This window comes from Trichoderma harzianum (genome assembly GCF_003025095.1).
Source record: "Trichoderma harzianum CBS 226.95 unplaced genomic scaffold M431scaffold_2, whole genome shotgun sequence".
Classification (NCBI taxonomy): domain Eukaryota; kingdom Fungi; phylum Ascomycota; class Sordariomycetes; order Hypocreales; family Hypocreaceae; genus Trichoderma; species Trichoderma harzianum.
Window position 1 is genome coordinate 2,101,186 of NW_020209250.1, and position 26,591 is coordinate 2,127,776.

General features: G+C 48.6%; 11 protein-coding genes across 11 annotated transcripts; 5 read left to right on the forward strand and 6 right to left on the reverse strand.

Moving 5' to 3' along the window:
• Nucleotides 1–389: 389 nt before the first annotated feature.
• On the forward strand, nucleotides 390–2,344 carry M431DRAFT_504152 (hypothetical protein). Its single transcript, XM_024918425.1, has one exon. The coding sequence runs from the start codon at nucleotides 484–486 to the stop codon at nucleotides 2,263–2,265; it is 1,782 nt and encodes a 593-aa protein (XP_024778878.1). The 5' UTR covers nucleotides 390–483; the 3' UTR covers nucleotides 2,266–2,344.
• M431DRAFT_75534 (hypothetical protein) lies at nucleotides 2,259–3,179 on the reverse strand (the record flags this gene model as incomplete). Its single annotated transcript, XM_024922347.1, has 1 exon — nucleotides 2,259–3,179. One exon carries the CDS (start codon nucleotides 3,177–3,179, stop codon nucleotides 2,259–2,261), a length of 921 nt encoding a protein of 306 aa, XP_024778879.1.
• Nucleotides 3,180–3,274: 95 nt separating this feature from the next.
• On the forward strand, nucleotides 3,275–4,259 carry M431DRAFT_46247 (hypothetical protein; the record flags this gene model as incomplete). Its single annotated transcript, XM_024915368.1, has 4 exons — nucleotides 3,275–3,335; nucleotides 3,401–3,448; nucleotides 3,528–3,683; nucleotides 3,763–4,259. Coding segments are annotated over 4 exons (762 nt in total), but the record flags the coding sequence as incomplete, so codon positions are not given.
• A 1,024-nt stretch (nucleotides 4,260–5,283) lies between these two features.
• M431DRAFT_478310 (hypothetical protein) lies at nucleotides 5,284–6,603 on the reverse strand (the record flags this gene model as incomplete). Its single annotated transcript, XM_024915658.1, has 1 exon — nucleotides 5,284–6,603. One exon carries the CDS (start codon nucleotides 6,601–6,603, stop codon nucleotides 5,284–5,286), a length of 1,320 nt encoding a protein of 439 aa, XP_024778881.1.
• Nucleotides 6,604–7,562: 959 nt separating this feature from the next.
• Nucleotides 7,563–9,089, reverse strand: M431DRAFT_107137 (hypothetical protein). The gene is made up of 2 exons (XM_024911638.1): nucleotides 8,953–9,089; nucleotides 7,563–8,887 (listed from the first exon to the last, which is right to left on the reverse strand). Exons 1-2 carry the CDS (start codon nucleotides 9,031–9,033, stop codon nucleotides 7,649–7,651), a joined length of 1,320 nt encoding a protein of 439 aa, XP_024778882.1. The 5' UTR covers nucleotides 9,034–9,089; the 3' UTR covers nucleotides 7,563–7,648.
• A 557-nt stretch (nucleotides 9,090–9,646) lies between these two features.
• Nucleotides 9,647–11,715, forward strand: M431DRAFT_296467 (hypothetical protein). The gene is made up of 6 exons (XM_024914129.1): nucleotides 9,647–9,947; nucleotides 10,001–10,062; nucleotides 10,125–10,537; nucleotides 10,610–11,205; nucleotides 11,273–11,478; nucleotides 11,538–11,715. The coding sequence occupies exons 1-6, from the start codon at nucleotides 9,792–9,794 to the stop codon at nucleotides 11,650–11,652; spliced, it is 1,548 nt and encodes a 515-aa protein (XP_024778883.1). The 5' UTR covers nucleotides 9,647–9,791; the 3' UTR covers nucleotides 11,653–11,715.
• M431DRAFT_544476 (hypothetical protein) lies at nucleotides 11,716–13,221 on the reverse strand (the record flags this gene model as incomplete). Its single annotated transcript, XM_024921164.1, has 3 exons — nucleotides 11,716–12,423; nucleotides 12,517–12,720; nucleotides 13,191–13,221. 3 exons carry the CDS (start codon nucleotides 13,219–13,221, stop codon nucleotides 11,909–11,911), a joined length of 750 nt encoding a protein of 249 aa, XP_024778884.1. The 3' UTR covers nucleotides 11,716–11,908.
• Nucleotides 13,222–14,856: 1,635 nt separating this feature from the next.
• Nucleotides 14,857–16,890, forward strand: M431DRAFT_296496 (hypothetical protein). The gene is made up of 5 exons (XM_024914130.1): nucleotides 14,857–15,285; nucleotides 15,350–16,156; nucleotides 16,215–16,340; nucleotides 16,404–16,612; nucleotides 16,674–16,890. The coding sequence occupies exons 1-5, from the start codon at nucleotides 14,985–14,987 to the stop codon at nucleotides 16,797–16,799; spliced, it is 1,569 nt and encodes a 522-aa protein (XP_024778885.1). The 5' UTR covers nucleotides 14,857–14,984; the 3' UTR covers nucleotides 16,800–16,890.
• Nucleotides 16,891–18,131: 1,241 nt separating this feature from the next.
• M431DRAFT_296540 (hypothetical protein) lies at nucleotides 18,132–19,314 on the forward strand. The gene has a single exon (XM_024914131.1). It carries the CDS (start codon nucleotides 18,344–18,346, stop codon nucleotides 19,256–19,258), a length of 915 nt encoding a protein of 304 aa, XP_024778886.1. The 5' UTR covers nucleotides 18,132–18,343; the 3' UTR covers nucleotides 19,259–19,314.
• A 1,655-nt stretch (nucleotides 19,315–20,969) lies between these two features.
• M431DRAFT_478316 (hypothetical protein) lies at nucleotides 20,970–22,194 on the reverse strand (the record flags this gene model as incomplete). The annotated part of the gene is made up of 2 exons (XM_024915659.1): nucleotides 20,970–21,660; nucleotides 21,740–22,194. 2 exons carry the CDS (start codon nucleotides 22,192–22,194, stop codon nucleotides 20,970–20,972), a joined length of 1,146 nt encoding a protein of 381 aa, XP_024778887.1.
• A 2,558-nt stretch (nucleotides 22,195–24,752) lies between these two features.
• On the reverse strand, nucleotides 24,753–26,034 carry M431DRAFT_296583 (hypothetical protein). The gene has a single exon (XM_024914132.1). The coding sequence runs from the start codon at nucleotides 25,689–25,691 to the stop codon at nucleotides 24,780–24,782; it is 912 nt and encodes a 303-aa protein (XP_024778888.1). The 5' UTR covers nucleotides 25,692–26,034; the 3' UTR covers nucleotides 24,753–24,779.
• Between the last annotated feature and the right edge of the window lie 557 nt (nucleotides 26,035–26,591).

Sequence of the window (26,591 nt, forward strand, 5' to 3'; positions counted from 1 at the left end):
CACGGCTAGCGTTCGTGTAGACAAAGAATGAGTCTAACCCCCGCAGTGGCGCTTGGCTGGAGAAAGAGAGCCATGACACTAGAAAACTCCAAAACTTCACCGCGGTTATACGAGTAACTGCTTGTCGATCGTACCCCGCTTTCACTATTTAAGACCACGATACGGAGTAGTTGAGGTCACAATGGTCTGAGTGGGGGACAGATTACATGGTATACATGTAGGTAATAGGGCGGGTTTTAGTCGAGCTACTGGAAACAAGCCCGTTATAACCGCGTATCGACGAGATAATATGCGTCTTGGCGCCCCGTATCTGTCATGGTTCCGGAATTGTCTCGGTATAGATAATGGACGATGAGGCTTCTTCTCCGCGGTAGTTTTGGTCCGGCTTGGGCATTATCAAGTAGATCAGCCTGCAGCTACTTATCTTTACTCAGGTGCTACCACCACAGTCAACCAAGCCAGATAACAGCGACTCAACTTACAATGCCCTTTGACGCAGTTGGTTCCATTGGGGGAGGTTCCAGTGATGGTGCGGATGCATTGTTCGACCCCTCAGCTCCCTTCTTCAGTCGCTTCAACAGTCGCAGGTCAGTTGTCTATAGCACAAAGGGCATCGTTGCGGCCTCGCAACCTCTTGCTGCACAAGCCGGCCTTGACATCTTGAAGGCTGGTGGCAATGCTGTCGATGCTGCGATAGCCACTGCCGCCGCTCTCGGCGTGACTGAGCCATGCTCGACTGGAGTGGGAGGAGACATGTTTATGATCTACTGGGATGAGAAGAAGCAAAAGGCGTTTGCAATGAACGGCTCAGGTCGATCACCAGCTGGGCTGACAATCGAAAAATGCCGAGAGTTGGGTATGAGCGGCAATATTCTGTCGCCTCAAAACGCAAACTCAGTCACAGTTCCTGGACAAGTCGCCGCTTGGTTCGACGCCATGGATGCTTACGGAAGTGGAAAAGTTACGATAGAGCAGGTGTTGAAGCCATCTATTGAACTCTGTGAAGATGGCTTCCCTGTTTCTGAAATCACGGCCAGGCAATGGATAGAGTGCGAAGGGATGCTGAAAAGGGTTTCTCCAAGTGGAGGCGAGCTTCTTTTGGCAGACGGCAAAGCTCCTAGAGCTGGCCAAATCTTCAAAAACCCAAACCTTGGCAAGGTGCTTCGAGAAATAGCCACCAAAGGCAAAGCAGGCTTCTATGAAGGATGGGTAGCTGAGGCCATCGTGGGAACTCTCCAGCAGCTGAAGGGAGTTATAACGACACAAGATTTGAAGGATCACACAACCACCTTTGTTGAGCCGATATCGAAGTCGTATAAAGAGTTCAAACTCTGGGAATGCCCACCCAATGGCCAAGGTATCATAGCACTAGAGGCGTTGGGTATCATCGACAGTTTGGAGAAGGCAGGAAAGATTCCTTCCCTCAAGAGCCTAGGACACAACTCCGTTGAATACGTCCATACACTGGCAGAGGCCCTGAGATATGCCTTTGCTGATGGAGATGCCTACGTTTCAGACCCAGAGCACTCTGGTTCAGCTTGGAAGAGCCTTCTGGACGATAAGTACCTGGCTGAGCGAGCGTCCAACTTCAAATTAGATACATTTGATGCCACTTTGAAGAACGGATTCCCCGCCAAAACCTCCGACACAGTCTATCTGACTACCTCTGACTCTGAAGGCAACGCTTGCAGCTTCATCTGCTCCCTTGCTTCCAATTTTGGTGGCGGAATTGTTCCCAAGGGCTGTGGCTTCGCCTTACAGAATCGAGGTACTCAATTCCAGCTACGCGAGGGCCATGTCAACACACTCAAACCTCGGAAGCGACCTTATCATACAATTATTCCAGCAATGGTGACAAAGAACGACCGACTTGACCTTGCCATGGGTGTCATGGGCGGGTTTATGCAACCCCAGGGCCACTTGCAGGTTATGCTCAACTCTTGCGTCTTTGGCTTCAATCCGCAAGATGCTCTGGATTCACCAAGAATTTGCATTCGACCCTCACGTACGATGCCTGAGTATGCTACGACAGACGATTACTCCAAGTTGACGCAAAAGTCAATCGTATGCTTGGAAGAGGGATTTCCTCAAGAGACTGTTGAGGGCCTGCGCAAACTGGGACATGAAGTAGAGCTCATAACAGGATGGGATCGCGCGGTATTTGGCCGAGGACAAGCTATTCAAGCAAAGCAGGATCCAAGCGGCCAAAGAGTGTACCATGCTGGAAGTGATCAACGTGGTGACGGACATGCAGTTGCTCAGTAGAATTGTAATGCAATGACGTAAATACATACAGTTTGCGGAATCAACATAGACATACATACTTTAACAATCTTCTCTCTCGTAATATTCTTGTTCACTCTGCTGAAAAATTTCTCGAGGCCCCCTTGATCAGAATCCAGCCTCATCTGTCTCTCCATGCGTCTTTGAGATGGCCCCCCGCTCTGGTGCGCTGCTGTCTCGACATGTAGAGTCAGGCCCCCTTGTTTAAACGCCTCGTTCAAAATTTTAACTTTTCGAGTGCTTGTAAAGAGCAACTTGATGACACTTTGAATCGCCGTATCGGTTATTAGTTGTATCAATTCGTTGATTGTGTCGAGGCCGTCCTGAAACCCATTGCGCTCGTAGACGTATGCCTCATCAACTAGGATCATGACAGTGATTTCCCTCGGTAATGAGCGTATAAGCCGGTACAGGAGGAGAAATAACTCTCCTGGATCACGTTCTCTTACAAGGCTCTTGTCAGTGTCATCATACTCTCTGTCGAAATCGAAGTGGTGTTGTCGGCATAATTGAACGATCAAGTCTGCAAGCATAGCCCGGGCTTCATCGTTTCCATATATGGAATGGAGGCCACAGAACCATGTGATACAGATGAATCGGCTGTGGGAGTCCAATATAGGTTCAAGTGACGCGCAGAATACCGATATGGGGGAGATGCCTGCATGGGTCCTTGGCTGGCGTTGATTCCACAGAATAAGGAGCTTTTCCGACTTGAGCGACATGAACCAGGCGCGATACTTCCTGTCGTTGAGAAGTTGCTCAGCACGTGATAGTTCGTCAGCAAGAAGATGAGCTTTTCGCTTGTTGATGAACCGTAGATTAGTGTCCTTGTATTCAACTTGTAGTAGATCTTGTAGCTCCTTGTCACCTAGGCAAAGGGGGCTCAAATGAAACATGTGGATATTATTAGGGGAAAAGGTACGTCTGTTCTCCTTACGACCCTTTTTTTTTTTCGCCTTTGTATCTTGAATCACCTTTTGACTAGACCATAGGGAAGGGTTTGATTCTACTTTTACATGGTGCTCCTGGCGTTGGCAAAACATCTACAGCAGGTAAGCACTCTATAAAAATAAGATGACCAAGATAAGAGATTGAATTAACCAGAGGATATTCAAAGAGGGCGTAGCTGAATGTTTTCAAAAGCCTCTTTTTCAGATTACATGTGGTAAGCGCCTACAAAAGTGACCAGCTTACATATGACATGCTATATACATGTACTGATCAAATCGTACAACCACAACTAGGTGACTTGGGAGTTACAGCAAGAGACGTGGAAAAGACACTGCAAATGAACTTTAACCTGGCCACAAAATGGGGGTGCATTCTACTATTAGATGAAGCAGATGTTTTTCTTTCTCAAAGAGAAGAAACAGATTTTGTACGGAACGGAATGGTAGCAGGTGAGTACAGAGATCAGTTGCTATTCAATCGACCCCAAGGGTGACCGGAGATAAAGCTAATTGATTAATTCTTTGTTAGCATTTCTACGTGTTTTGGAGTATTATACCGGAATCTTGTTCTTGACAACGAATCGTATTGGTGATTTCGATGAGGCTTTTACCTCGCGAATTCATATCAGTCTTTACTACCCTGAACTTGATACTAAGAAGACTGTCGATATTTTCAAACTCAATCCCAATCTTATTCAGAATCGATTTAAGGGAATGAATCGTGTAATTCAGATAGATTATAAAGGGATCGAGGTCTTTGCTAAGATGCACTATTGGTGGTACTACGATTCGCGATGGAATGGGCGTCAGATCCGCAATGCTTGTCAGACAGCCTTGGCGCTCGCAGAATATCAAGCCCAGCAAGATAGCAAATCAGCCGGTCTCGATTCGGAAGCCCCTGTCAAACTAACCGTCAATTATTTCGAAACCGTACGCGATGCCTATCTCGAGTTCACCAAATACTTGGCTGATCTTTACGGCGCCAACACTGCCAGAGTGGCTGAGGAGAGATATATTCGTGCAGAAGAGAAGCCGAATAGAGGAGGAGAAATGATATACACGACAAAACAACTTCAAAAGATGTTGAAAGATGGAGTCAAGCCTGGGAGCTATAGATTGTCTTCTCTGCAGCGAAAGCCGAGCTACGAGGTGTACAGTTCTGGGGAGGCTGATCGAAGATTTTGGGAAGAGCAATCTCGAAAATCTCAAATTGGCAGATCCATCCGTGATCGCAATCAAACTGAGCCACCTTCAACCTCAAAAGCTCCCCGAGCCCAGCGTCTCTTGCCACTAGAGAGGGTGGCACCATCTCCAAGACCATCGCCAAATTTATACCGACAGCGGAACGCCCCTCTGCCACCGGATATCGAAAGGGGGTCAAGTAGCCGAGATTATGGCAATCGTCAGCGGAGAAATGAGAAAAGAGAACCGCAAGTAAGCTGGGATTCCGACGGTTTTGGAGAAGATGACAATGACGACGAGTACTCTGATACGTTGCAGCGACGCCAGAATCAGCGCCAACAAGGGCCAGATGATATGTCGGAAGAAGAACAAGAGTATGCCGACGGCAGTGACATCAATTTCGAAGAACAAACCGTGAAGACAAGAAACCGCGGTCGAAGAGAACGAGCTAGCTCTCGATTTGCGGGGAAACAGAATTAATAGTTTGATCCAGTGTAGGATGGTAGCAAGGAGGCCTGGGAGACTCTTTCGAAGTTAGGTAATTGATGGAGGATGAGTTGACATTTTACTTCTTCACTGTCATTCAGATAACTTATGCTGAAGCTTTTTATATAGAAAACAGAGAGTATCTATTTGGCGAAGAGATAAAGTTTCTTCTCCCTCATATTTTTAGTCATACCTAGGTAACGAAACGCTGATATCTGCTACCTACATATATATAGGTGCCTGCAGTAGATGAAATGATTCCAGATTTCAACCCTTCTCATCTTATTCCATTACTTGAACTCTACGCAATCGCCAGGGTGCTGAATAGCTATTCTATGAATGAAAGCTAACTGACAGCCTGACAGTTACAATCCCGTTATACCTATGGCCTACTCTGCACATCTACCTTGACATCATCCAACTTAGAAGTCAAGACTCTTCCATCCTTGACAACAGCTAGGATAGTCTCTGAAGCACGATCCAGAATCGTGATATCCTCCAAAGGATTTCCATTCAACACGATAAAGTCCGCAGCATATCCTTCCTTAATCTGCCCCAGCTCGTTTTCTCTCATAAGCAACTTCGCCGCGTTGACAGTTGCGCTGCGAAGAATCTCCGCAGGTGTCTGCACCTGGCTTCGTACCGAGAACTCTTTGCTTTGAGCAAAATGAAGGGGCCCCAGCAGATCGGTGCCGAAACATACCGTAACGCCGGCGTCGGTTGCGATCTTGATGGCATGGAGGCCTTTCTGGAGGACTTCGTCGTTCTTTGCCGCCGAGATGGGTGGGAGGAAGTTGAGCTGCTTTGACATGACGTGTGTAATCAGCGTCGGCGTGAGGAATGTGCCCGCTTCAGCCATCAGTTTGGCTGTCTCTTCGTCAATGAGGTTGCCATGCTCAATGCCTCTCACTCCTTGCCGAATGGCTTGTTGAATAGCTTGAGGCGTGTAGCTATGGCTAGTGACGTAGGTTCCGTTGTTTTTTGCTGCAGTAACAATCGCCTTTATCTCTTCATCGGAGAATTGAAGGTTCTCAACCTTGTCCGTAGCACTGGCAATGCCTCCGCCACCCATGATCTTTATAAAATCTGCCCCTTGGCGCAGCTCATCGCGCGCAACTCTGAAGCACTCGGATGGTCCGTCAACAATACGGCTGATTCCAGAGACAGCACCGCAAGAACAAGGACTTTGGTCATGCGAAGATCGCATGTCGCCATGACCGCCGGTCTGAGAGAGCGCGTATCCGGCAATGAAGAGTCGAGGACCAACACAGATTCCTTCCTCAACGGCTTCCTTCATAGCCAAGGTCGCACCACCACAATCACGAACGGATGTGAATCCCCGTTCAATCATCGGTTTGAGGACCCAGGGCTGTCGGATAAGACTGATTCTCTCAGTCATGGACTGGTACGCGCTGAGATTCGCCTCTCCAGGAACAACAGCAATGTGAACGTGGCAATCGATGAGTCCCGGGCATATATGCTTGCCATTGAGATCGACGACAATTTCTCCATCAGCGGCGGTAGGAGAAGTACTGCTGGTTGTGTCGACTGACACGATTTTGCCACCGACTGTCTTGATTGTAACATTTTCGACTACTTTTGCTTGTTCAGGATCGACCAGCTTTGCGTTGGTAAAAATATATGTCGGCTGAGCATCCAGCTTCCAAGGTTTGATAATCTTTGCCATATCCATGTTTGCCATGTTTCCAAACGAATAGTTGCAAAAGACAGACTTTCTCACTAGAAATGATGTGGGGTAAGGATTGAGTTGTCTAGTTTACAAGATATAGTTGCTAACGGGAGGAGTTTTCCTACACCTTATATAGTTGTCGGTAAACTCTAACGGCTAAACACAGTCGTCATCTTGAATGAGTTTGGGCTGAAAGCTCTCCGCATTCCTATTACCTTTTTTAGACCCGGCCGGTTAGAAGACGCCCCATTACTGTACAATACTTAATTCCTATTCATCCTATTTTGCATATCATCCGAGGTTGTCAATTGAATCCTTTATTATCAAAATGGTTAGTTGTCTGTCATCAACCGAGGCTTCGATATTTAACTCCATGGCTCATGATGTAGGTGTTGAACGGCCTGCAAGGTTGCGCCGCAAAAGCCCGTTTAGTTCCCGTGGGCGGAGTCGGGGAGATGTTATATTCTCCATGTCCGGTCGTACGGCTTGTAAATGCCATTTCCGCTCAGCATAGACCAGGAAGGCGTAAAAGATTATTATTTGTGGTTTCGACAAATAATCGCAGGTTGAGTAGAGACTATAAGCATATAATAAAGATACCTGTAGGAAGATGGTGCGATTTCAGGAATCTGGGGTGCTTACGCACCAGCAACTTATACGGACATTCAGCTGCATCGTATGACATTAGCGTGGAAGGAGTCGCTAGCCCTCTTCTATACAATCTTTACTATTGCCAAGGGTGTTTAAAGTCCTCGGGTAGCAGTTCGGAGAGATTGTAATATATACCGAGGAGATTGCGACCCTGAATGCATTTCAGGATCACCAGACAAACCAAAGACGCCCGGTTTCAGTGGTCCTGCGATACCTGCATTTAGCAATAGCTAATCGAATGATCTGCAATAGTTCTAGCACGTGGATATTCACAAGAATAGAAGTAGATTTTTTTCTTCAAGTTTAAACGAGAGAAACATGGCGGTGACATCCGAACATTTTCTTGTACAAGTTCTATCTACAAATCATCTCTACTAGCTACATCTTTAAAAGTATCAGTTGTAAATCACCACTTGTTGTCCATCACCTTACCATCCACAACATTGATCAAATCCCTCACAGGCCCCAGCTTCGCCCCCACCCCAAACTGCATCGCCGTATACATAAGCTGCCGATAGTTATCACCAGGGGATACTTTGCCGAGAATCTGTTCTTTTCTTGTTTCAACCCGGTCTGGCACTGGAACCGGTCGACCGACGATTGCATCCATGCCCTGCCAGGCAAAAGTGATGGCCTCCTTTGCACCAGCCGGGATCCCAGCTGCATCAAGCATGTATATCCTTGTCGCGGGATAGCTTTTCTGAATAAAGTCCACAATGTTGGGGTTGTATGCGCCGCCGCCGCAGAGAAATATCTCATCGATGTCCTGTGACGGCGCGAAACACTTGTAGTGGTCCACTATAGACTGGGCTGTGATTCTCGTGATGGTTGCAACCACGTCATCTGGCGAGAGACCCTTTTCTTCAGCTTTGGAAATTATCTCCAGTGCCAAGGTATCGCGGAAATCTTCGCGACCTGTTGTTTTGGGAATGGATCTCTGAAAGTATGGGTGAGAGGAGATGAACTCGTCCACAATCCCCTCATCCACTTTCCCTCGCTTGCCCATTTCGCCATCCTTGTCATATTCCCGTGCTCCACCAGTGTAATGGCGAACAGCAGCATCGATGTAGACGTTTCCAGGACCAGTGTCAAAGTCAAAGAATCCGTCATTCAACTCTCCTTTAGCATCTGGAGGAATGAAACATACGTTGGCAATGCCCCCGATGTTCTGACAGGCTCTGAGCTTGGTAGGATGGTGCAGAAGCAAGGCATCGAAGAAAGCAACAAGGGGAGCTCCCTGACGACCAACGGCAACCTCGCTGACGCGAAAATCGGTCACGGTAGTAATTCCAGTACGAGCTGCGATAATGGCCCCTTCGCCCATGCTGAGCGTTGTCCGGACTTGGTCCTTTGGATGAGGGATATGCCAAATTGTTTGGCCGTGAGATCCAATAATGTCTATTGAAGACTTGTCGATGTTATTCGTCTTGATGAATTCCAACGCCGCTTTGGCAAACGTCTCTCCCAAAATAACATTAATCTCTGCAATTTCCTCTGGTGAAGTAGAGTTGTGAAGAATCATATTCATCACCCGCTTCTTAATTTCTGGGTCAAGTGGTGTTTCTCCATACTTGAGCAACTCCAAGCTGACAGGCTGTGTTGGGTCTTCTTGTCTAAATCGACATAAAACACAGTCTACGCCATCCTACAGATGATGCCATCAGCTTCTCACTCGACATATATGTGTATGCGGGGTGTAAGGCAGTATACCATAGATGTTCCGCTGTTCATACCAAGGACTGTCAAGTCCAAAGCCGGGCCGGCTGTAGCAGTATCTACGATAGAGCCCATCTTGATACCTGTATGGTCTGGACCTCAAAAGAGGCACTGTCGTACGCTATCAAAAGACCATTATCGCAAAATCACACGATGAGGCTAAATAGATATATGGCTTGTATGTAAAATTAATAGCGTCGTGTGGCGCTCGTACGCTTCGTCTAAACGGCAAAAGAACATTTTGGAAAACTGCCTTTCAGCCGCTGCCAATGCCACAAGTGTCGAATCTCTGGATGAGCTAGCAATTGGTCTTGCAAAGTGTCAATAGTCTTAGGAACCGGCTGTCTGGTGGCTATAGCTAGTGCTGATTACGGCCGAGGCTCCTATCAACCCGTAACGTAACCTCACCGAAGCTCAGGCTCTCGCCGATACTCGCTCCATATAAGCCGTCTAATATGCGGGGCCCCGAGATTTAGGATCCATGGATATCGCCTCCGCACGAACCAGTCTCCTAGTGTATTCATGTGTGGGATTGACAAGTGAAGATGAACTAGAATGAACGAAAGTCGGACGCCTTTCTTTATAGCTTATCTCACTAAATCCTGGTTAGTTACATACCGCCAGAGATACGAGACTGTTGATAGGGTAAAAGGAAGATGACCGGTCAGTTTCCGGAAATCGGGCATCCAACACCACGTCTGAAGACATATTTAATATGGATCACGCCAACCCCAACCTTGTCAGAAAAGATTTCTCAGTTTTGCTCGGCTAGACAACCATCACCACTGAGCCAGATTCTGCATTACTGAGCCCCTTATCTTTACATTGCAATCATGGCGAAAGATGAAGACGTGATTGAGGTAGGAAGAGATGTTGAGAGGGAGTATCCGCAAGATGAGAAGCCCGATCTCTCAGGCGGGGCTGAAGAGGTGGTTGGAATGCAAGAGCTTGATCCAGCTTTGGACCGAAAAATGCACTTGGTGAACAACGTAAGTCGTGTGACACGGAGATGTTTGTCATTTATGAAGGCTAATTGGAGTAGGCACTGGATCAGATTGGCTGGACCAACTATCACCTCAAACTCTTCTTCCTCAACGGCTTTGGGTGAGTTACATAACATATACAGCTCCCATATACTTCAGCTACTTACATTCCTCTCTCCAAAGATACGGTGTAGATGCCCTCCAACTATCTCTTCAGGGCATCATTGCTGTCCAGGCTGTGCTCGAATTCCAGCCGTCATATGACAAGGGCTTGACCATCGCTCTGTACATGGGAATGCTTGTGGGCGCCCTGTTCTGGGGTTTTTTTGCCGACATCATCGGCCGTAAAATCGCTTTCAACATCTCACTCTTTATCTGCTCAGTTTTCACAATCGCTGCAGGTGGAGCTCCCAACTGGGCTGGACTCGGTGTTCTGATTGCCGTCGCCGCTTTTGGAGCTGGTGGAAATCTTATCCTGGATACCGCCGTCTTTCTCGAATATCTTCCTTCAAACAAGCAATGGCTTCTCAGCTTGCTGCCTGCTTGGTTCGGTATAGGATGCACCATTGCTGGACTTGTTGCTTGGGGATTTATGCGTGAGTCACTTTATATCTTGATACTGTTTCTATACCGTTGGATCAATAGCGCTGACGACGATGACACGATAGCGAACTTCTCATGTGCCGATGCGAGTGACTGTACTCGAGCAAACAACAGCGGCTGGAGATATCTCATGTACACCATGGGAGCCTTTATCGCAGTCCTGGCCGTGGCTCGAGTAACAGTCATCCGTCTCCAAGAAACTCCCAAGTTCCTCTTGGGCCAAGGCAGAGATGAGGAAGTTGTCCAAAACCTTCAAGCGATCGCCAAGAAGTACAATCGCCCTTGCCACCTCACAATTGAGCACCTGGAAGCTTGTGGAACTGTTAAAACGGCACACTCGAAGAATCGCTTCTCCTTTGGCGAGTTCCTGATCCATCTGCGCAGCTTGTTTCTCACAAAGAAGATGGGTTTCACGACAATTCTTCTGTGGCTCTCTTGGTCCAGCATTGGACTTGCTTACCCTCTATTCAATGTCTTCCTACCATACTACCTGGCTAGCCGAGGCGTGCAATTTGGAGTAACAAGCACCAATGTGACTTGGAGAAACTATGCCCTGGTTCAAATTTGTGGGATATTTGGACCCATTCTGGGTGCTGTCATGTCCAACTGGAGGCCTCTTGGAAGAAAATACACCATGGTTATCGGCGCGTTGATCACTATGGTGAGTTGATGAATATTATCTTTGCTGACCTTTTTAAGATTGGACTAACAGTTTCGTATTACGATAGGCCTTCTTTTTTGCATACTCCCAAGTCAAGTCGCAAGTAGAGAATCTTGCTTACAGCTGCATCATCTCATTCACTCTGGAGATCTACTACGGCGTCCTCTACGGATACACTGCCGAGTCTCTGCTCTCTGCCCATCGTGGTACAGCCAACGGTATTGCCGTTGCTTTCTGTCGATTAGCTGGAGCTTTTTCGGCTGTCGTGGCTACGTATGTCTCTGTTTGTTCTTTACTTGTACGAATCTTGGATCGCTAACACTATGCAACAGATATGCCGATCCATCAACAACGGGCCCAGTGTTTGTATGCGCTGCTCTCTACGGAGGACTCGCTTTGTTTGCAGTCTTGTTCCCATTTGAACCTTATGGCAAGCGAGCTGCTTAAATTGATACAAGTTTGCATTGACGATGGGACCACTCTATGATATTATCGCAAACTCATCCCAAAACAAAATTGTCACTATTTAAAAATGCTTTAGTTGGGTTAATAAACATAATGATTTGAATACTATTAATATGCACCGGAATTTCTTCTCAGCCACAATTCAGATGTCTTTTGATGCATGGCGAAACTGATGAGCATACAGTAGCTGATGATCGGTTGGGCTCTCTCATTGTGGTGACATGAAGAGAGGCTTTTATCACTCATATGGCTGCATAAAGGTGTTGTTGAGGACTGCCTGAGCGAAATCGGGTATATGAGTGCTGTGACACCATGGCTTAAGCGATTCTTCGCGCTCAATCGTTCCCGCAAAGCATCCAAGCCAATGCTGGCGAGGGAATGCTCGAATAACATCTTGAAGCGTGTCGATATGGATAAGCTCCGTAATATTCTTTAGATATGGGTGGTCGCTGACGTTGTCGTAAATTGTAGCCAATTGTATGACTTGGCCTAAGAAAGTAATATTACCCGCAGTGCCAAGGTCCTGGTGCCGGATAATTGTCTCAGCAACTGCTTCAGCCTGGTCCTTTGATGCGCCGAGTGCTAAGAGGAGACTAAGAGCTTTGTAACCCCCGTAAAACTCAAACGACATGTGAGTACTAGATAGATTGTCATCAGTTGTGCCGATGTCGTGTAAAAGAGAAGCTAAAGCAAGAGTTGAAAAGTTGAAAGTCTCCGACTCTTTTGGAAACTGCTGCATGACAATAGCAGATGCTAAATCCAGCTCCATTAGCTATAGTTATATATAAGACCTCACACACGACAAAACATTGGAGGTTAAAGCTCTAGACGGAATATTTAACTTACCAAAATAGAATACCCTCATAGAGTGATTGAAAGTTTGCATAGGTAGCATTTCCTTTGCATACTTTTGAACTTCGACAGCAATGGGGTCCTCAGGAAACTTGATGTCATCCACGAGAATGGGTCCAGGGATGTTTCTGAATGGTTTGCCACCCCATAATTGACTTGGGTCTAATGGTAAAGAAGACCAGCCATTTTGTGCTATATCTATAGTCGGCGGAACGCGAATCGTCGTCAACACTTCGGGTACGATGGCAATATTGGTGGCAAGCGGAGCCACGATGGAGAAAGACAAAGACGTATAAGATGAGAGGGCCGACATGCTAACATAGACGGTGGTTAGAAACGGGTTGAATTAATGACTTCAATATATACTGACATGTATAGGTAGATGGAACAATAACAACCTATAACTCCAGAGTCAAGATAGAGTCAATAATTGAGATTGTTGGTTGAGAAAGAGGCAGTATTTGTTGCGAAATTTTTATATAATTGGAGAATTGGTTGAGACGTGATAGTTGATAGGAATACTTATGAGCTCTGGATTAAATACTGTGTTGAAAAACCAGAGCTGCAGTGCCTTAAGTATCTAATTGCTGAAGGTATGAATGCTGGAATGACGGCCTGAATCGCTCTCGCTTTCCTAACTGGGTTGATTGAGTTGACAACAAGGATACGTTCTTCGTAATGTACATCATTAGCAGTCATACTTTAGTGCTTACGAAAAGTACTTAATCGGCTGAGGATATTGGAAGTTTACATATCTGTAGTTTCAGCAAATATTTGCTACTCTACGTCTCTTGCATTATAGTAGAGATTGCTGAATGTAATTATATAGGAACTGGTATTAGGACAGTTGAGAATAATGAAGAATTTTAATCTACGGCATTGGTATAGAAATAGATTTCAAAATTGTAATTGTTATTTAGTGAGAACAATATTAGATCAGGATGCAAATAATAATATGATATTGTTTGGTAAAACAACTATACTCCTCCGCCACGTATACTCATCTAGAAAGCAACTTGGGGGGTAGACGATCCATCTAGCTCGAGCGCATTCACTAAGCCACGAATGATGTAACGGTACAAACTGATGTGAGTTCTGTAGGCTGACCTTTTCTCTTTCTTTACAAGGGTATCCGGAAAGAAAACATATGCGAGGACGTCTATCCGAACTTCTTTCCACGCTCCACAGCAATGGCCATGTACAAAGCAAGGCAGCTATGCGTGTGTAGAAAAAGGTGTGTCATGTTACAGAAGAGTTCAATCGTATTATACCAAAATTTAATTTATACCAGCAATACCGGCGATTACCAATTAATAGCTATATCATAAGTACGTAGATATAATAAAGTGTCAATATAGTAGCTCTTTTTTGTAAATAACCCGTCTGAGCGCTCGAGGCAGAGAGCCATGCGTATCCCGCCTTTTCCTGCGCCTCTTCACAGTGATTATAAAACAATTACGCATATCTACATGCATTTAAGCAAACAAATAGCAGTGAAAAGGATTCTTTATTACTATTACATGCACATTATTTACCTATTTAGGTAAATTATTCCTAAAGTTATATTTTTACAAGCTGCTTGTTAGGGAAATAATGTCCATAGCTCTGGTAGTTGAGGCCGCTCCACAACTTGTATATTTTCGAAGGCTCTTTTCGGTAATAAACGTGAATACGAATACGCTTCGCTATGCACAACCAGCAGTCAAATATGGAGAGTAAAATACGAGCGAAATATGGATGCGGTATTGTGACAAGCCGGGCTCCTATTTGATGGTAGATAATACTGCACTGCCTGTATCTCCCTTACATGTACTCAGCCAATACTCGTGTATGCCGTCGCGCTGAGTACAATGAGTCGGGCAATGTCTCAGCTTGTGAGAGGCAGCGATTGGTTGAGCGTTTTCGTCTGCCTGCTTGTGCTGCCGCTTGTGGAGAATAATAGAGCACATGTGATACAGTAACATGAAGTGATGGCATGAAGTAAAGATGCTCAGTACAGTCGGTGAATGTGCGATATTTCAGCGCATCTCATGATTTCCAACTCATTGAGACATCGGGTTATCTTCATCTAGTCTCATCTCATCTCATCTCATCTCATCAATCTCTGGTACTTCTAGGTACGGACGTGTTCCTGCTCGGCCCCTGCCTTAGCCGCCGCCTAGCTGCAGGGGGCTTCCCCCAAGCTTTAGTGCCGTGTGACCACTAAAAGCTCCCCCCGGAATGGCCCGCTTAGGCCTACAGCAAGCTGCGCCGCTGACCGCCCAGCAAAATGACGTGCGGCCGCATACCAGCAAGCTGAGCTGAATTATGCTCCAGGTTTATCTCTTGCTTATCTGTGTACGGAGTATTCCGCGCTCGTGACTCTTCTGTCGAGCTTCCATCATCTCTCGTCCTCCCCCCTTTCTCCCCCCTTAACTTCATCTCCTCTCAACATCTCCATCATCACGCCAGAAACCATCACAATGGCTGTTCTAAGCAAATTGGCCCTCGCAGCCTCGCTCGCCCTCTGCGGCGTCTCGGCAGCTGGAATCCCGCAGCAGCAGCACCCGCTCACAGCTCCCTCCTCGTCTTCGTCTTCGTCTTCGCACTCTTCGTCACATGAGACAGCCAGCGACTACAGCTCCCTGCCGCTCATCGACACCGAAGCTCTGCAAGATTCCATCTCCGTCGATGCTCTCTTTAAGCGCGCCGAGAAATTCTATAAATTCGCCCAGACCTCGGAGGAGGATTACGGCCATCCCACTCGAGTCATCGGCAGCACCGGTCAGTCTACATGTATCAAACAAGGCCATCACCGCCATCGTGACTAACCATTTGCACATTTCAGGCCACGAGAGGACCCTCAACTACATCGTCAATACTCTGCTCGATCAAGGCGACTACTATAGTATCTCTACTCAGGAATTCCCCGTCACGCTGTCCAACGTCTTCGAGTCTCAGCTGGTTTTGGGCAACGATGTATCCAAGTCTGCGGTTCCCATGGGGCTGACGCCCGCGACCAAGGACAGGGAGCCTGTTCATGGTCACCTGGTGCTTGTCAAGAACAACGGCTGCGATGCTTCCGACTACCCACAGAACGTCAAGGGTAACATTGCCTTCATCCGCCGAGGAGAGTGCGCCTTTGGCGACAAGTCCATCGGCGCTGGAAAGGCTGGCGCCAAGGCTGCTGTCATCTACAACACTGAGCCAGAGGAGCTCCATGGAACTCTTGGAGAGCCAACCGAGTATCACGTCGCCACCTTTGGCATCGACGGTACCGAGGGCAAGAAGGTTGCCGATGAGCTTGCTTCTGGAGAGTCTGTGAGCGCCATTGCATACATTGACGCCGAGGTCAAGAAGATCCAGACAGTCAACGTCTTGGCGCAAACAGATCAAGGTGACCAGGACAACTGCGTCATGCTTGGCGGTCACAGTGACGGTGTCGCCGAAGGACCTGGCATCAACGACGATGGCTCTGGCAGCATGTCTGTTCTCGAAGTTGCCGTCCAGCTTACCAAGTTCAAGGTGAACAACTGTGTTCGCTTCGCTTGGTGGGCTGCCGAAGAGGAAGGCCTTTTGGGATCCGACTTTTACGCCGCGAGCCTGTCTGAGGAGGAGAACCAGAAGATTCGTCTCTTTATGGACTATGACATGAGTAAGTGTGCCCATGGTGGCGCAGGGATGGAAGCAAATTTACTGACAGTTTTGTGTAGTGGCCAGCCCCAACTTTGCTTACCAGATTTACAATGCCACCAACGCAGAGAGTCCCGCCGGCTCTGAGGAGTTGCGAAACCTCTATGTCGACTGGTACAAGTCCAAGGGCCTCAACTACACATTCAGTATGTCTTATGATCGTATCCCTCTTTTCCCCTGTTCTGAAACACCGGCTGACCAATATTTAGTCCCATTCGACGGCCGTAGCGATTATGATGGCTTCATCCGCGCCGGAATCCCTGCTGGTGGAATCGCCACTGGTGCCGAGGCTGTCAAGACAAAGGAGGAGGCTGAGATGTTTGGCGGACGTGCTGGGGAGTGGCTGGACCCATGCTACCACCAGCTGTGCGATGACCTGAACAACCTGAACCGCACTGCCTGGGAGGTCAACACCAAGGTAAGCTTCCACGTTGTTTGCCAGTGAATTTGGATGTGCATTCGCTAACCATGAGACGCAGCTAATTGCCCACTCTGTTGCCACATACGCCCTTTCATTCGATGGATTCCCCAAGCGTGAGCTGGACACCGAGATGAATGCATACGGTAAAACCATGAAATACCACGGCCCCAAGCTCATCTTGTAAGCTGTTGTGAATTTATTTGGCATGTACAATTGGGCGAGTTGCCGAAGAGGATAGACATTGGCACGGGGGATTTGGATACTGCATTTTGGGTGTTATATCAGACTAATGGGCATACGCATATCAGAGAATTAATTGAACACTATCTCTATAATCACTGTTGCATTCACTAATATTATTATGCCATGCCAACAAGTGATGTGCTGGACCAACACTGTTGGCCAAGTTCTCACAGCTACCCTCCCATCGTCTCTCTAACCACAGATACACATGATGATGCCACAAACACAATGCCCCATAGACATGTGCAAGCCTTTGTGATCGAAAGGCTATACGAGGTCACCATTACAATCCTCTACTAGATAGTACTTATGCTAAAGTTCGTTTAATCAATTATATGATGCGGAAATTACTGCGAGCCTGTAATTCCACCAAGTCGCAATGAAGTTGTCTCAACCATAAGAGGGTCACAGCCAGAGGACTGACGAACACCATCATCACCTGTATTAGTTTCAAGGAAGATTTGCTTTGACCAACTACACTGAATACAGAGAACAGGTTCGAATCTGCTAGAACTCTTGCTGTACGGATGCCTGACAAGTGGACCGGCTGGCCAAGAGTTGACAGCCGGCAAAGCATACGCCCAATACCTGGTATTTGGCAGAGGCTGCCAGCCGCAAGAGAGTATCTCTTGTCCTAGAGTCTTGATGTGTTCACTTGATGCCTGAAGTTGGCTCAGGAGTACCCGCTTAGAAGCAAACGAAGCTCAGTCACACATCCATCTCGAAGCTTTGCCCTCTCCCATTGCCATTACCCCAAATCTCCCCTTCTCTCCAGATATTCCCACGGACAGATCTCCTGGATGTCATTCTACCTTACCAATCTTAAAACAAGACTCAAGATCGCACTTCCAGCACCACGCTATTACGGCCGACATGACCGACGAAACATGGATGGGTTGCACCGTCCAACAAAAGAGTGATGGAGGGTGCATTATCCTATCCCCCGACTCTACTCCGTTGCTGGAGACAGAAGATGCGCCAAAGATGATGAGCAAAAAGGATGATCAAGGCAACGCAGTCGATTCAATTCGGGACGATGAGTTTGCTAAATTCAAGCTCCTAGCAAGATGTACATTCCTTTCAGATGGCTCCGATAACGAGAACAATACCGAAGCAAATCAACCAAGTTCGAAGAACCTGTCGCGGCTTGAGCAGGAATTGAAAGGAACCACTGTCAATGGGAAAACATACGTCTCTACTGCCTACCTGGGCTTCTCTGCAGAGATGAAAGGCGCCATATTTATGAGAAAAGAACTTTGGTCTACCCACAACTCGGATAACTATTCACAATTACCTTTGCCAAAATCTAAAAGAGGCAGAAGAAGCAATATCGAGGAATTGGTGTCCGGGCCAGTCCATGAACATGCACTTCGTTTCAATCTGAAGGGCGTATCGTTGAGATGCGGACTTTCTTCTTCTTCTCCCACAATCAAGCACCAAGACGTCATTCCGCATCATCTTGCCACAACTGAGGCCAATCTTGTGATGCTCAAGAGACTGGTTTCCGGTGAACCTTTGGAAACATTTCTTACTACGCCAGAGGACCGAAAAGCATATGATCTCTATGTTGAGAAATTGATTCAAGGGTTGAAGAGGGGAGCTGCGATCACCCCGTTCTCGTTCATAACGCCTCCTGTATTGTCTGATGTTCCTCCCGGATTGAATCATTCTGGTAGATTTCCGGCCGACGCAAAATCTCGAGGAGACGACAGTCACCACTTAGCCGAATTGACCTGTAACCCATATCTTGCAACGCAAAATGTCAGTCCTAAAGCGGCACCAGGCTTTGTATATGTTGCGGCCCTCGCCGACGCGTTTGAGTACCCTCCCGGGCTGATACAACTATTGAAAGAATTTGCACTCCAATACCCGAACGACTTCCTGCACCTTCGTCTCATGCTTCTGGCATGCCATCTTTGGTTTGACATTATAACCCATTCAGATCTGCGATTAGAGTGGTTCATGTCGGAAAGGAAGTATGGTGGTACGAGATTCAACGAGGTCCCTAAGGTATCCTTGGCGGCGTTTATTATCTATTTTGCTCATTGGCTTTCATGGACCGAGTCTATGGGTTTGTCTGAGCATCCACACCCATTTCGCTTTGTCTCCAAAGCCTGCGAATCAGACCAAGCCCGCTCGGGCTTTGCCGTGAATGAGGATCACATTCCCCAGGACAGAGTCATTGCGTTGGTGCGCAAGGTAACCTCTCGGATCCCAAACGTTAGCATTTATGAGCGAATCAGCCTCCACCCTTCCAGCGTACCAGGGACCAAAATGCCGCCCATGCATGACTCTTCTTTTTTGGAGTACCCGCATCGAATTCCTCTCGCGCTTACGGGATTGCCACATCTGGGATATCTGGGTTTGCCCAACTACACCCGGCTGAAGCTGGACAGTTAGGACCGTCCTCTGAAGAAGCTGGCCAAGCATCCAGAGGAGATACTTCGATCTCATTACCTTCCCTACTTTGTCAACTCGTCTCATTTTGGCAATCCTGGTACACGTTTACAGACTCCCAGCGATCTTTCCAAGGGGGTATTGACAACCTTTTCGCAAATCTCTCCCTTTTGGAAGCCGAATATCCCGAGAAGTGACTTGGAGCTATCGTGTAATCCCTCAGCTTCTCCAGTTCACTCCTCTCAATGGACTGACACAGGATCACAAGTGACTCAACCTCCACGAGAATCTCTTTTTTACGCGCCCTTACTGGAGTCTTGGTCCAAGGTCCCTCGACAAGCCCATTGGGCGTGGAAACACGGTCTCCAACTACTCAAAGACCTTCCAGAAGAAGAACGGCAAGATGGGACATTCAAGGAACTCATCTCTGCCGCTCAAACACAACACAACCAGGATATCAGTCTACTCAACGAGTGTCTCTCTTCTCTCTACACCCTCGAGGACCTGTCCGACTACGATTTGTACAATACTATCCCCACGGCCTTTGGAAGGTTTATTGGACTGCCACCCCCTCAAGACAGAGTGGTAGATGCGTGGGCCGAACACTTCTTGACGATCGACGAGCCCTCCCCTCAGGTTCGATGCATTTCCATGATTCTTGGCCATTTACGAAACGCAAAGGCCAACCCTTCGTCTATCCCGCATCTGCGACCTTTGGTTCAACGTACTGCCCAGCAATTGACGGGCATGTCAGATTCACTCGAGGCGCAAGACTGGCTTGGCAATCAGTGGGATTTCCTGTTTCCGCAATTCACTTCGACAAATAGCACTGCCGGCGACTGTCTCTAATTATATCCTCTGTTGTCATTTCTTGATTCTTTTGAATGGGCAGCCGCATGTTTGCTACTATATCTGTCTTGTTTTTCTTGCTTTGCTGCCCTTGGCGTCACAGAATCGCCATAGCTACAGGGACTTTGTACGATCAGGTGTCGGTGTCTTTTGCCCCCTGATTTCGAGAGGTCTTTCATTCATGCATCTCCTTGCCTCCTACTATCCTGTTGTCTTCGAGTCTTGTTTAGTCATGTCTTTCATCTGGCAGCTCAGATAATTAATTTACTTGTTTGTTTTCATCTGGAATCATCACTGTGCTTCGTAGGCCCCAGTCACTCATCTATACGAAGTCAAGTGCACAAACCACTTGCGCTGCGACGATTCACGGCACCACGCCAAACATCAAAATCACGACATCGCCCAAAAGACATCATTGTCCACCGACATTGTAATTTAGTAGCTACCCGTATGTACATGAACGAAAAAAAAGCCCTTTCTCATCAGGGCTACCTATTCTAATCACGAGATAAAAAATAATAAATGGCAATCAAATCTCCATTTGTCCCCTCGTTCGATATGCGCTTCCCCCATAGACGCCGTTCGCTTTATTTCCAAGAATGTATGGCTGAATAAAAAAAGAGTAATAAATGGACAAACTAAAGAGGCCATAGCTCACAAAAGATAATCTGTGTGCCTCGAATAAAAAAAAAAGATAAACAAGGGCGTCCTTATTGCCTTTCCCTGAAGTGATGATCCTCTATTGCGCGCGCGACATTATTCCTGGTGGTTTGCTATGTGCATGTAAAACAGTCTTCAACATTCACTGTATCTTCTCCCTGGTCGTGGTTGGCTGATACAAGCCAAAACACGTCTTCCAGGATAGTCATTTGAGCTTCTTCCGTCGAATGCGGTGCTTGAGCGGGTTCTTGAAGCTCATAATCTTCTTCTTCGTGCGCAACGGTTCGGCAGGCGTTGTGCTTGTCGGGGCAGCTTCGACAGCCGGAGGTTCGAGATCCACGGCGGTGGTATTAGGAGTGATGTTCATACCGGCGGTGCCTGGCGGAAGGGCGACGACGGGCTTGGAGAGGATGACACGCAGCATCTTGCTGGTGCCCTGCTGGCCTGGGTCAAGCTGCATGAGCTCGACGAGGTCATGGCTGACTCGCTGGGCAAAGTCAAATGTGTAAAATTCGTTATCACGAAGCTCGAGGGTCAAGACTGGGAGGGGAATCATGGACAGGACGGGAATATCGGCAAGGTTGTAGCCAGAAAAGATGGACCATAGTCGAGGCTGAGGAACGGTCTCAGTCTCAGCAGCCGTCTGTTGGCCGGAGGCTGCCGACGTTGATCCCTCGGATATGGACGAGGCTGAAGATGTGCGGTCCGCGGGTAGCCGCGGCGCATTCTGGGCGATGGGGGCGTAATTTGGAATCGCGCGTCGGGCCATGGACCGTGCGCCAAAGGTGTCTCGCAGGCGGCGCATGCGTAGCGCAATGTCGCTGTTGGAGGAGAGCAGCCGGGTCATTCGTCGCTCGAGGCCAAGCCTGCTATTCTGGGCATCCTGCTCGCCGGGACTGGGCAATTGGAATTCCCCGTGTTAGCCTGGGTTCAAGACAAGCACTCGCCGGGGGTGGTTATTGAGAGGTTGCTTACCACTTTAGGATAGTCATCATCATGTTCATAGTCAGATTGTGCCACCGTAATCTTGTGGACAGGCTGGTTAGTCTCTGGGAGTGTTCATTGCACGCGACAATGCGTGCGGCCAGCCCTTGGCACAGTTCGATGGGCTCGATGGCCTCTTGCAAGTCGGTGATTGCGAGGACGGTGTCCGTCAGCGTCGCGATCAGGTCGTCGGTGCTGATCCATGTCGCCCGATCGGGATACGGCAGCTGGCCGGCCTCGAGCAGCGAAAAATTCTTGTATAGGATGTGGACCGAGGAGCGACACTGCTTGACTTCTTGGAGCGCCTTGTTGAGAATCGCCGTGTCTCGGCCGGGACTGGTGTTCATCTCATAGAGCGAGTCGATGGTCTTGCCGCCAATGGCCAGCAGGCCAATAATGGCCGTGGTGACGCAGAGCTGCTCGAGGATCGGGACGGAGGTGGCCATGGTGATGTCTCGGTCCAATTCGTGACGCTGCAGGGAGAGAGAGAGGATCTGGAGAATGCTCGACGGCGCAGAGGGCAGTCGTCAGTCTGTGGCGCGGGTGGCTCGAGATGATGGCGTCAATCTCGATATGCGACAAGTTCCAAGCTGCCAAGCCGCGGAGTGCAGGGTCCAGTCCTTTCGCTTGGCTTGGCTTGGCTTGGAGATTTAGATTTCGGTTCGCGATGAGGATGTGCGATTCAAAAGAATGGGGCGCTGTCCTCGACACGATGGCAGCCTCAAGCCATGATCATGCCCCGGTGCGAACGACTCTTGTTGTTTGTCTTGAGGAGGAGGAGAGGGAGCAGCGAGGTATGCGCAGTTGTTGAAATTTTGGTTGAATTTTTCTGCTGCTGATCGGTTTCGGATTCGGATTTGGAGGGCAGGAGCTTCGAATCGCGAGTCGTGGCAAAAAGCGACGGTTACGAGGGCAGCAGCAGCGGCGGCCGGAGGGCAGAAATAGAGAGCGCTTGACTTGAGTCAGAACGGACGAAATGCTTGCTGGCTGGATGGTCAGGGAGGACTCTGGGAGAGAGAGAGATGAGAGAAGAGAATGATGGACGATGGAGGAGAGAAAGAAGAAGAGAGAGAGACAACCGACTCCGGCCGGGACACAGACGCAGACACACGCGGCGAGACAGCGAGAGACAGTTTCTGAACCATTTGGGCCATCTCGGATGCCCTTGTTCCCCGCCTTGCAAAACCTCCTGTCGAGTGTTGGTTCACGGAAAATCGGCATCCAAGCATCTGGCATCTGCGTGAGCGACGGTCGCCTTGCGGGCCCTTCCGGCCGTATCATCCGAGTAGGCCCAGCGAAGCGCCAATGGCAGCGCAGTGGCCGAACGGGGGGCTGCGGCTTTGCTTTTTGGGGGGGTGCCAAGGTGTGTGCCGCCATCAAATCGTCGAATTTCCAGGCGCTTCAACCCCCATAGCTGTGAGGCATGGTCCCCCCCCCAAAGAGCCCAAAGAGCCCCCCAAAAAGGCGCTCGGCGAGAATGTTGCCGATGAAGCGCGTTCAAGTCCCATGCACCGGGATGGGATGCATTTTTTTGATGTGACGGCACCGTGCGAGACATGCACTGTCTGCTATTTGATTTGATCAACAAGCTCGATGGATTCCATTTCTTTGCTCTCGACAGAACAGGCCAGCTGCATCGTTAGCCTGCCCGTTGTATTGTATTTGCCGTTATTCCGACTCGTCAGATAACATTGATGGATGCATCATCTCGCTACTCTGAATCTCTGCCAGTATTATGATTCCCATCTCCATCCCCGGCACTTTGTATCTCAATAATTCACCGAGGCCGGCACTGCTGCGACGACGCTTCCATTCACCAATACTGATGCTTGAATATCACCACCTGGGCATCAATCACATCAAGTGTCATGTCACGGAGTATTGGTGATGCAATCCATCGCAACACGAGGCGTGCGCACTCGCACTGTATTCTTTGAAACGCCCAGCACCTGCAACAATCCAGCTTCTAGGGGCTGGTCCCGGCTGGTAGGTGCCGAGCGAGCTCCGCTGTGGGCGCCCAGGATGCCGCTAGCGGGCCATAGCAGCACACTCGACTGGCTCAGCCTGCAGCGCTCACGGCGATTCAGTTGGGCTTTGGCTGGTTGGATGGAGGCTTATGTGCTTTTTGGTCCTTGGTGTAAGAAATTGATCAAATGCGTCAACGTCAGCCGCCAACGAAAAAAACTCAGTTCTTGCGCATGGGGGGTCCCAAACGAGCTTGAAGCGCCTTCTAGCCTCTCTCTGTATTTGCTCTAGCGCCAGTTGCTGGGAATATCGGCGACGCGCTTGCTAAAACCCGCCGCAGAAATAGTTGAGTGATACAGTCATCATGGGTTGGTCAAGTAACTCGTGCTAATAGGATACGTGGAAGCTCATGGTACAGGTACTAATTCCAACAGAGCCTCCAAGCTTCCAAGCTGTAGGTAGTGTATCTATCGTCTTCTCCTCTATTATCATCGATAGTAGAAATACGTGGCATAAAAAACATATATCAAGGTAATGATGCTTATATCTAATAGATGTTGATGCGAGGGTAAAACGAGTGCTACTCTATTGATTCTATACGAGCAAAAGGAGACTTGCAACTCAATGTCACCAGCTCTCCAGTAGCTCCCCCAAACTCCGCAAGTATGCACTACATGCAGCCACTAGAAACAGACACCGCAATTGCACCATCCCGCCTAACACGCCCTAGGTACTCCTACCTCGACCTCCATGGAAGCTGTACCCAAGTAACTGCCGGTGCAATGCAATGTCCGCTGCTCCCAACACCACACACTTGATCCATCCAATATCAGAAACATCACAACAATGCCCAAGACAACCAGCCCTCCACGTCCCTGCATATATCGGCACAGAACTCCCCCAAGCCTTTCCCATTTCTATTCTAGCCTGCCTGCCGTCTCCGTCATCCCATCACAAATCACAAACCACAGTCCATCCCATTGTCCGTCTCGTTATCAGCACAAAGGCCTGAACCACCACGGCTCGCCATCACTTCGTCCACTCGGCCGAATCGCAAACGCAAGTCTCATCCCCATGCATGATTCATCGCGTTCGAGGGATCATGCGCGTACTCCGAGATATACTGCTCCCTCTTTTCTAACAGCCGCATGAAGTGCTCGTTGAATAGCACCAGCAGCTCCCGTTCCATCTCGTCCATTCCCATCGCCATGTTTTGTTTCTCCAAGCGCTCCATCATGTGATTCATCAGCCTCTGGAAATCCGAATCTATCACACCGCGGGACGGCAGGCCGTGCCGTCCGTGGTCCACATCGAATATCCACCAGCGGCGCGCCTCGCAGCGGACGCACATGGACGGCAGCTCCTTGTGTGGGCGTTCTGATTTTGTCGGGGGAAGTTCCCCCAAGTCATCGTTATCCTTGGGAATGGCGACCCAGCGCGCTTGAGCTTCGCACTCCTGACACTCCATACTTTCTCGACACGCGGGACATGTACGCTGTTGACGGAACCACTCCGTCAAACATTGGCGGCAAAAGATGTGTCCGCAACCTATCACCACGCCTTCCTTCTGTCGAAGCACCTTCTTGCTTGGCTCGACGCCTCGCACAGGCAGTTCGTCACGACAGATGGGACATCTTACTTGAATCCGAGCAAGGCCAGCTTCATGTCCTCCATTATTGATATACTCACGCACGGTTGGCCAGTACCAGGTTCCATTATCCTCAGCCCTAGCCGGAGATAGTTCCTGCAATGTCGTTTTCGTTGGCGATGTCGTTCGGCTTGTTATGCTGCTCCGTGAACTAAGGGTGGGCGATATTGAGGCATTACTGCTGCTGCTGCTGCTGCTTACAATGAAATGCCTTGCTGATAGGCGTGGCGAAGCGCTTTGCTGAGAGACAGATCTTATTCGACGAGCCGAAGAAGCCACGGATATTCTTATTCTGCGTGGCCTGCTTGGCTCTGGTTGATCGGATGGCATATTGTCGTGCTCGATTTCTCTGTTAATCTACCTCTTCATCGCTAACGCCAAATCATCAGACCCATCCTCCTATATATGTACGTATTCGCTGTCTTTGATGAAACATGATTCAAAGAGAAACTCCTCTCTTTACTCTGCTTAGTTCTGCTCTGCTCTGCTTTACTTTGCTTTATGTGGTTTTCTTGAAAGGGAGCGTCGATGTTGAAGAATGATGGATAAAGAGACAACAACGCCTTTGTCTATTGCTTTGGCACTCCCAACAAGCAGCATTGAGCTTTCTCTCATTTGTTCACTACTTCTCCCCTCCGCTTTGAGCACTCTGAAGAGCTAACAAATTTCTTTGATCAACAGAAATTCGTCGCTGTCTTCTTCTCAAAGGGGCGTCAGCCTTACAAATTTAAAGTTTTGTCCCAGGCCAAGAGATCACATGTGGCTAGCAGCCCGTCCCTGCAGTTTGCCAAGAACGCACCGATCCTAGTCGGCGCCAAGTCTTTGTTATACAGATGGGCCAATGATGCTCCTCGGCCGCAGGTGATCCCAGGGAGCCAAGTCTCCGGCTTTGGTGCTTGCCAGTAGCCTGTAAGAAATGAACATTTCACTCGGTGCGGTGGAGCAAGATCCTGTCGGCAGCCTCGGGGGTGTACATATCGCCCACGGCTGAACAGATACGAGATGCTCTGATGCGCTAAAAGAAGATGGATTCATGCAGGTACAGCTCTGCAGAGCTCTGTCCTCGTGGCTGGAATCTGGGGTATCGTATTGGCTGGATTGTTGGACAGTGCAAATTGTTCAATGTATCATCAAATCCGAGCAATTCCTGGGCAATGGTCGCGGGATTGATTGCTGCTGCAATCTAAACTATGGGCGGCCATACATCCCAACAGTGGTATCATTATCAGC

What these genes read in the sequence shown, in the direction of transcription:
- M431DRAFT_504152 (XM_024918425.1), top strand. Translation starts at nt 484, where the DNA reads ATGCCCTTTGACGCAGTTGGTTCCATTGGGGGAGGTTCCAGTGATGGT.
- M431DRAFT_107137 (XM_024911638.1), bottom strand. Translation starts at nt 9,033, where the DNA reads ATGGGCTCTATCGTAGATACTGCTACAGCCGGCCCGGCTTTGGACTTG. An exon ending in TGAACAGCGGAACATCTATG is followed by an intron (nt 8,888 to 8,952) that starts GTATACTGCCTT and finishes CATCATCTGTAG; the next exon opens with GATGGCGTAGACTGTGTTTT.
- M431DRAFT_296467 (XM_024914129.1), top strand. Translation starts at nt 9,792, where the DNA reads ATGGCGAAAGATGAAGACGTGATTGAGGTAGGAAGAGATGTTGAGAGG. An exon ending in TTCTTCCTCAACGGCTTTGG is followed by an intron (nt 10,063 to 10,124) that starts GTGAGTTACATA and finishes CTCTCTCCAAAG; the next exon opens with ATACGGTGTAGATGCCCTCC. An exon ending in TCGGCGCGTTGATCACTATG is followed by an intron (nt 11,206 to 11,272) that starts GTGAGTTGATGA and finishes GTATTACGATAG; the next exon opens with GCCTTCTTTTTTGCATACTC.
- M431DRAFT_296496 (XM_024914130.1), top strand. Translation starts at nt 14,985, where the DNA reads ATGGCTGTTCTAAGCAAATTGGCCCTCGCAGCCTCGCTCGCCCTCTGC. An exon ending in GGGCCTCAACTACACATTCA is followed by an intron (nt 16,341 to 16,403) that starts GTATGTCTTATG and finishes ACCAATATTTAG; the next exon opens with TCCCATTCGACGGCCGTAGC. An exon ending in CCTGGGAGGTCAACACCAAG is followed by an intron (nt 16,613 to 16,673) that starts GTAAGCTTCCAC and finishes CATGAGACGCAG; the next exon opens with CTAATTGCCCACTCTGTTGC.
- M431DRAFT_296540 (XM_024914131.1), top strand. Translation starts at nt 18,344, where the DNA reads ATGCTCAAGAGACTGGTTTCCGGTGAACCTTTGGAAACATTTCTTACT.
- M431DRAFT_296583 (XM_024914132.1), bottom strand. Translation starts at nt 25,691, where the DNA reads ATGCCATCCGATCAACCAGAGCCAAGCAGGCCACGCAGAATAAGAATA.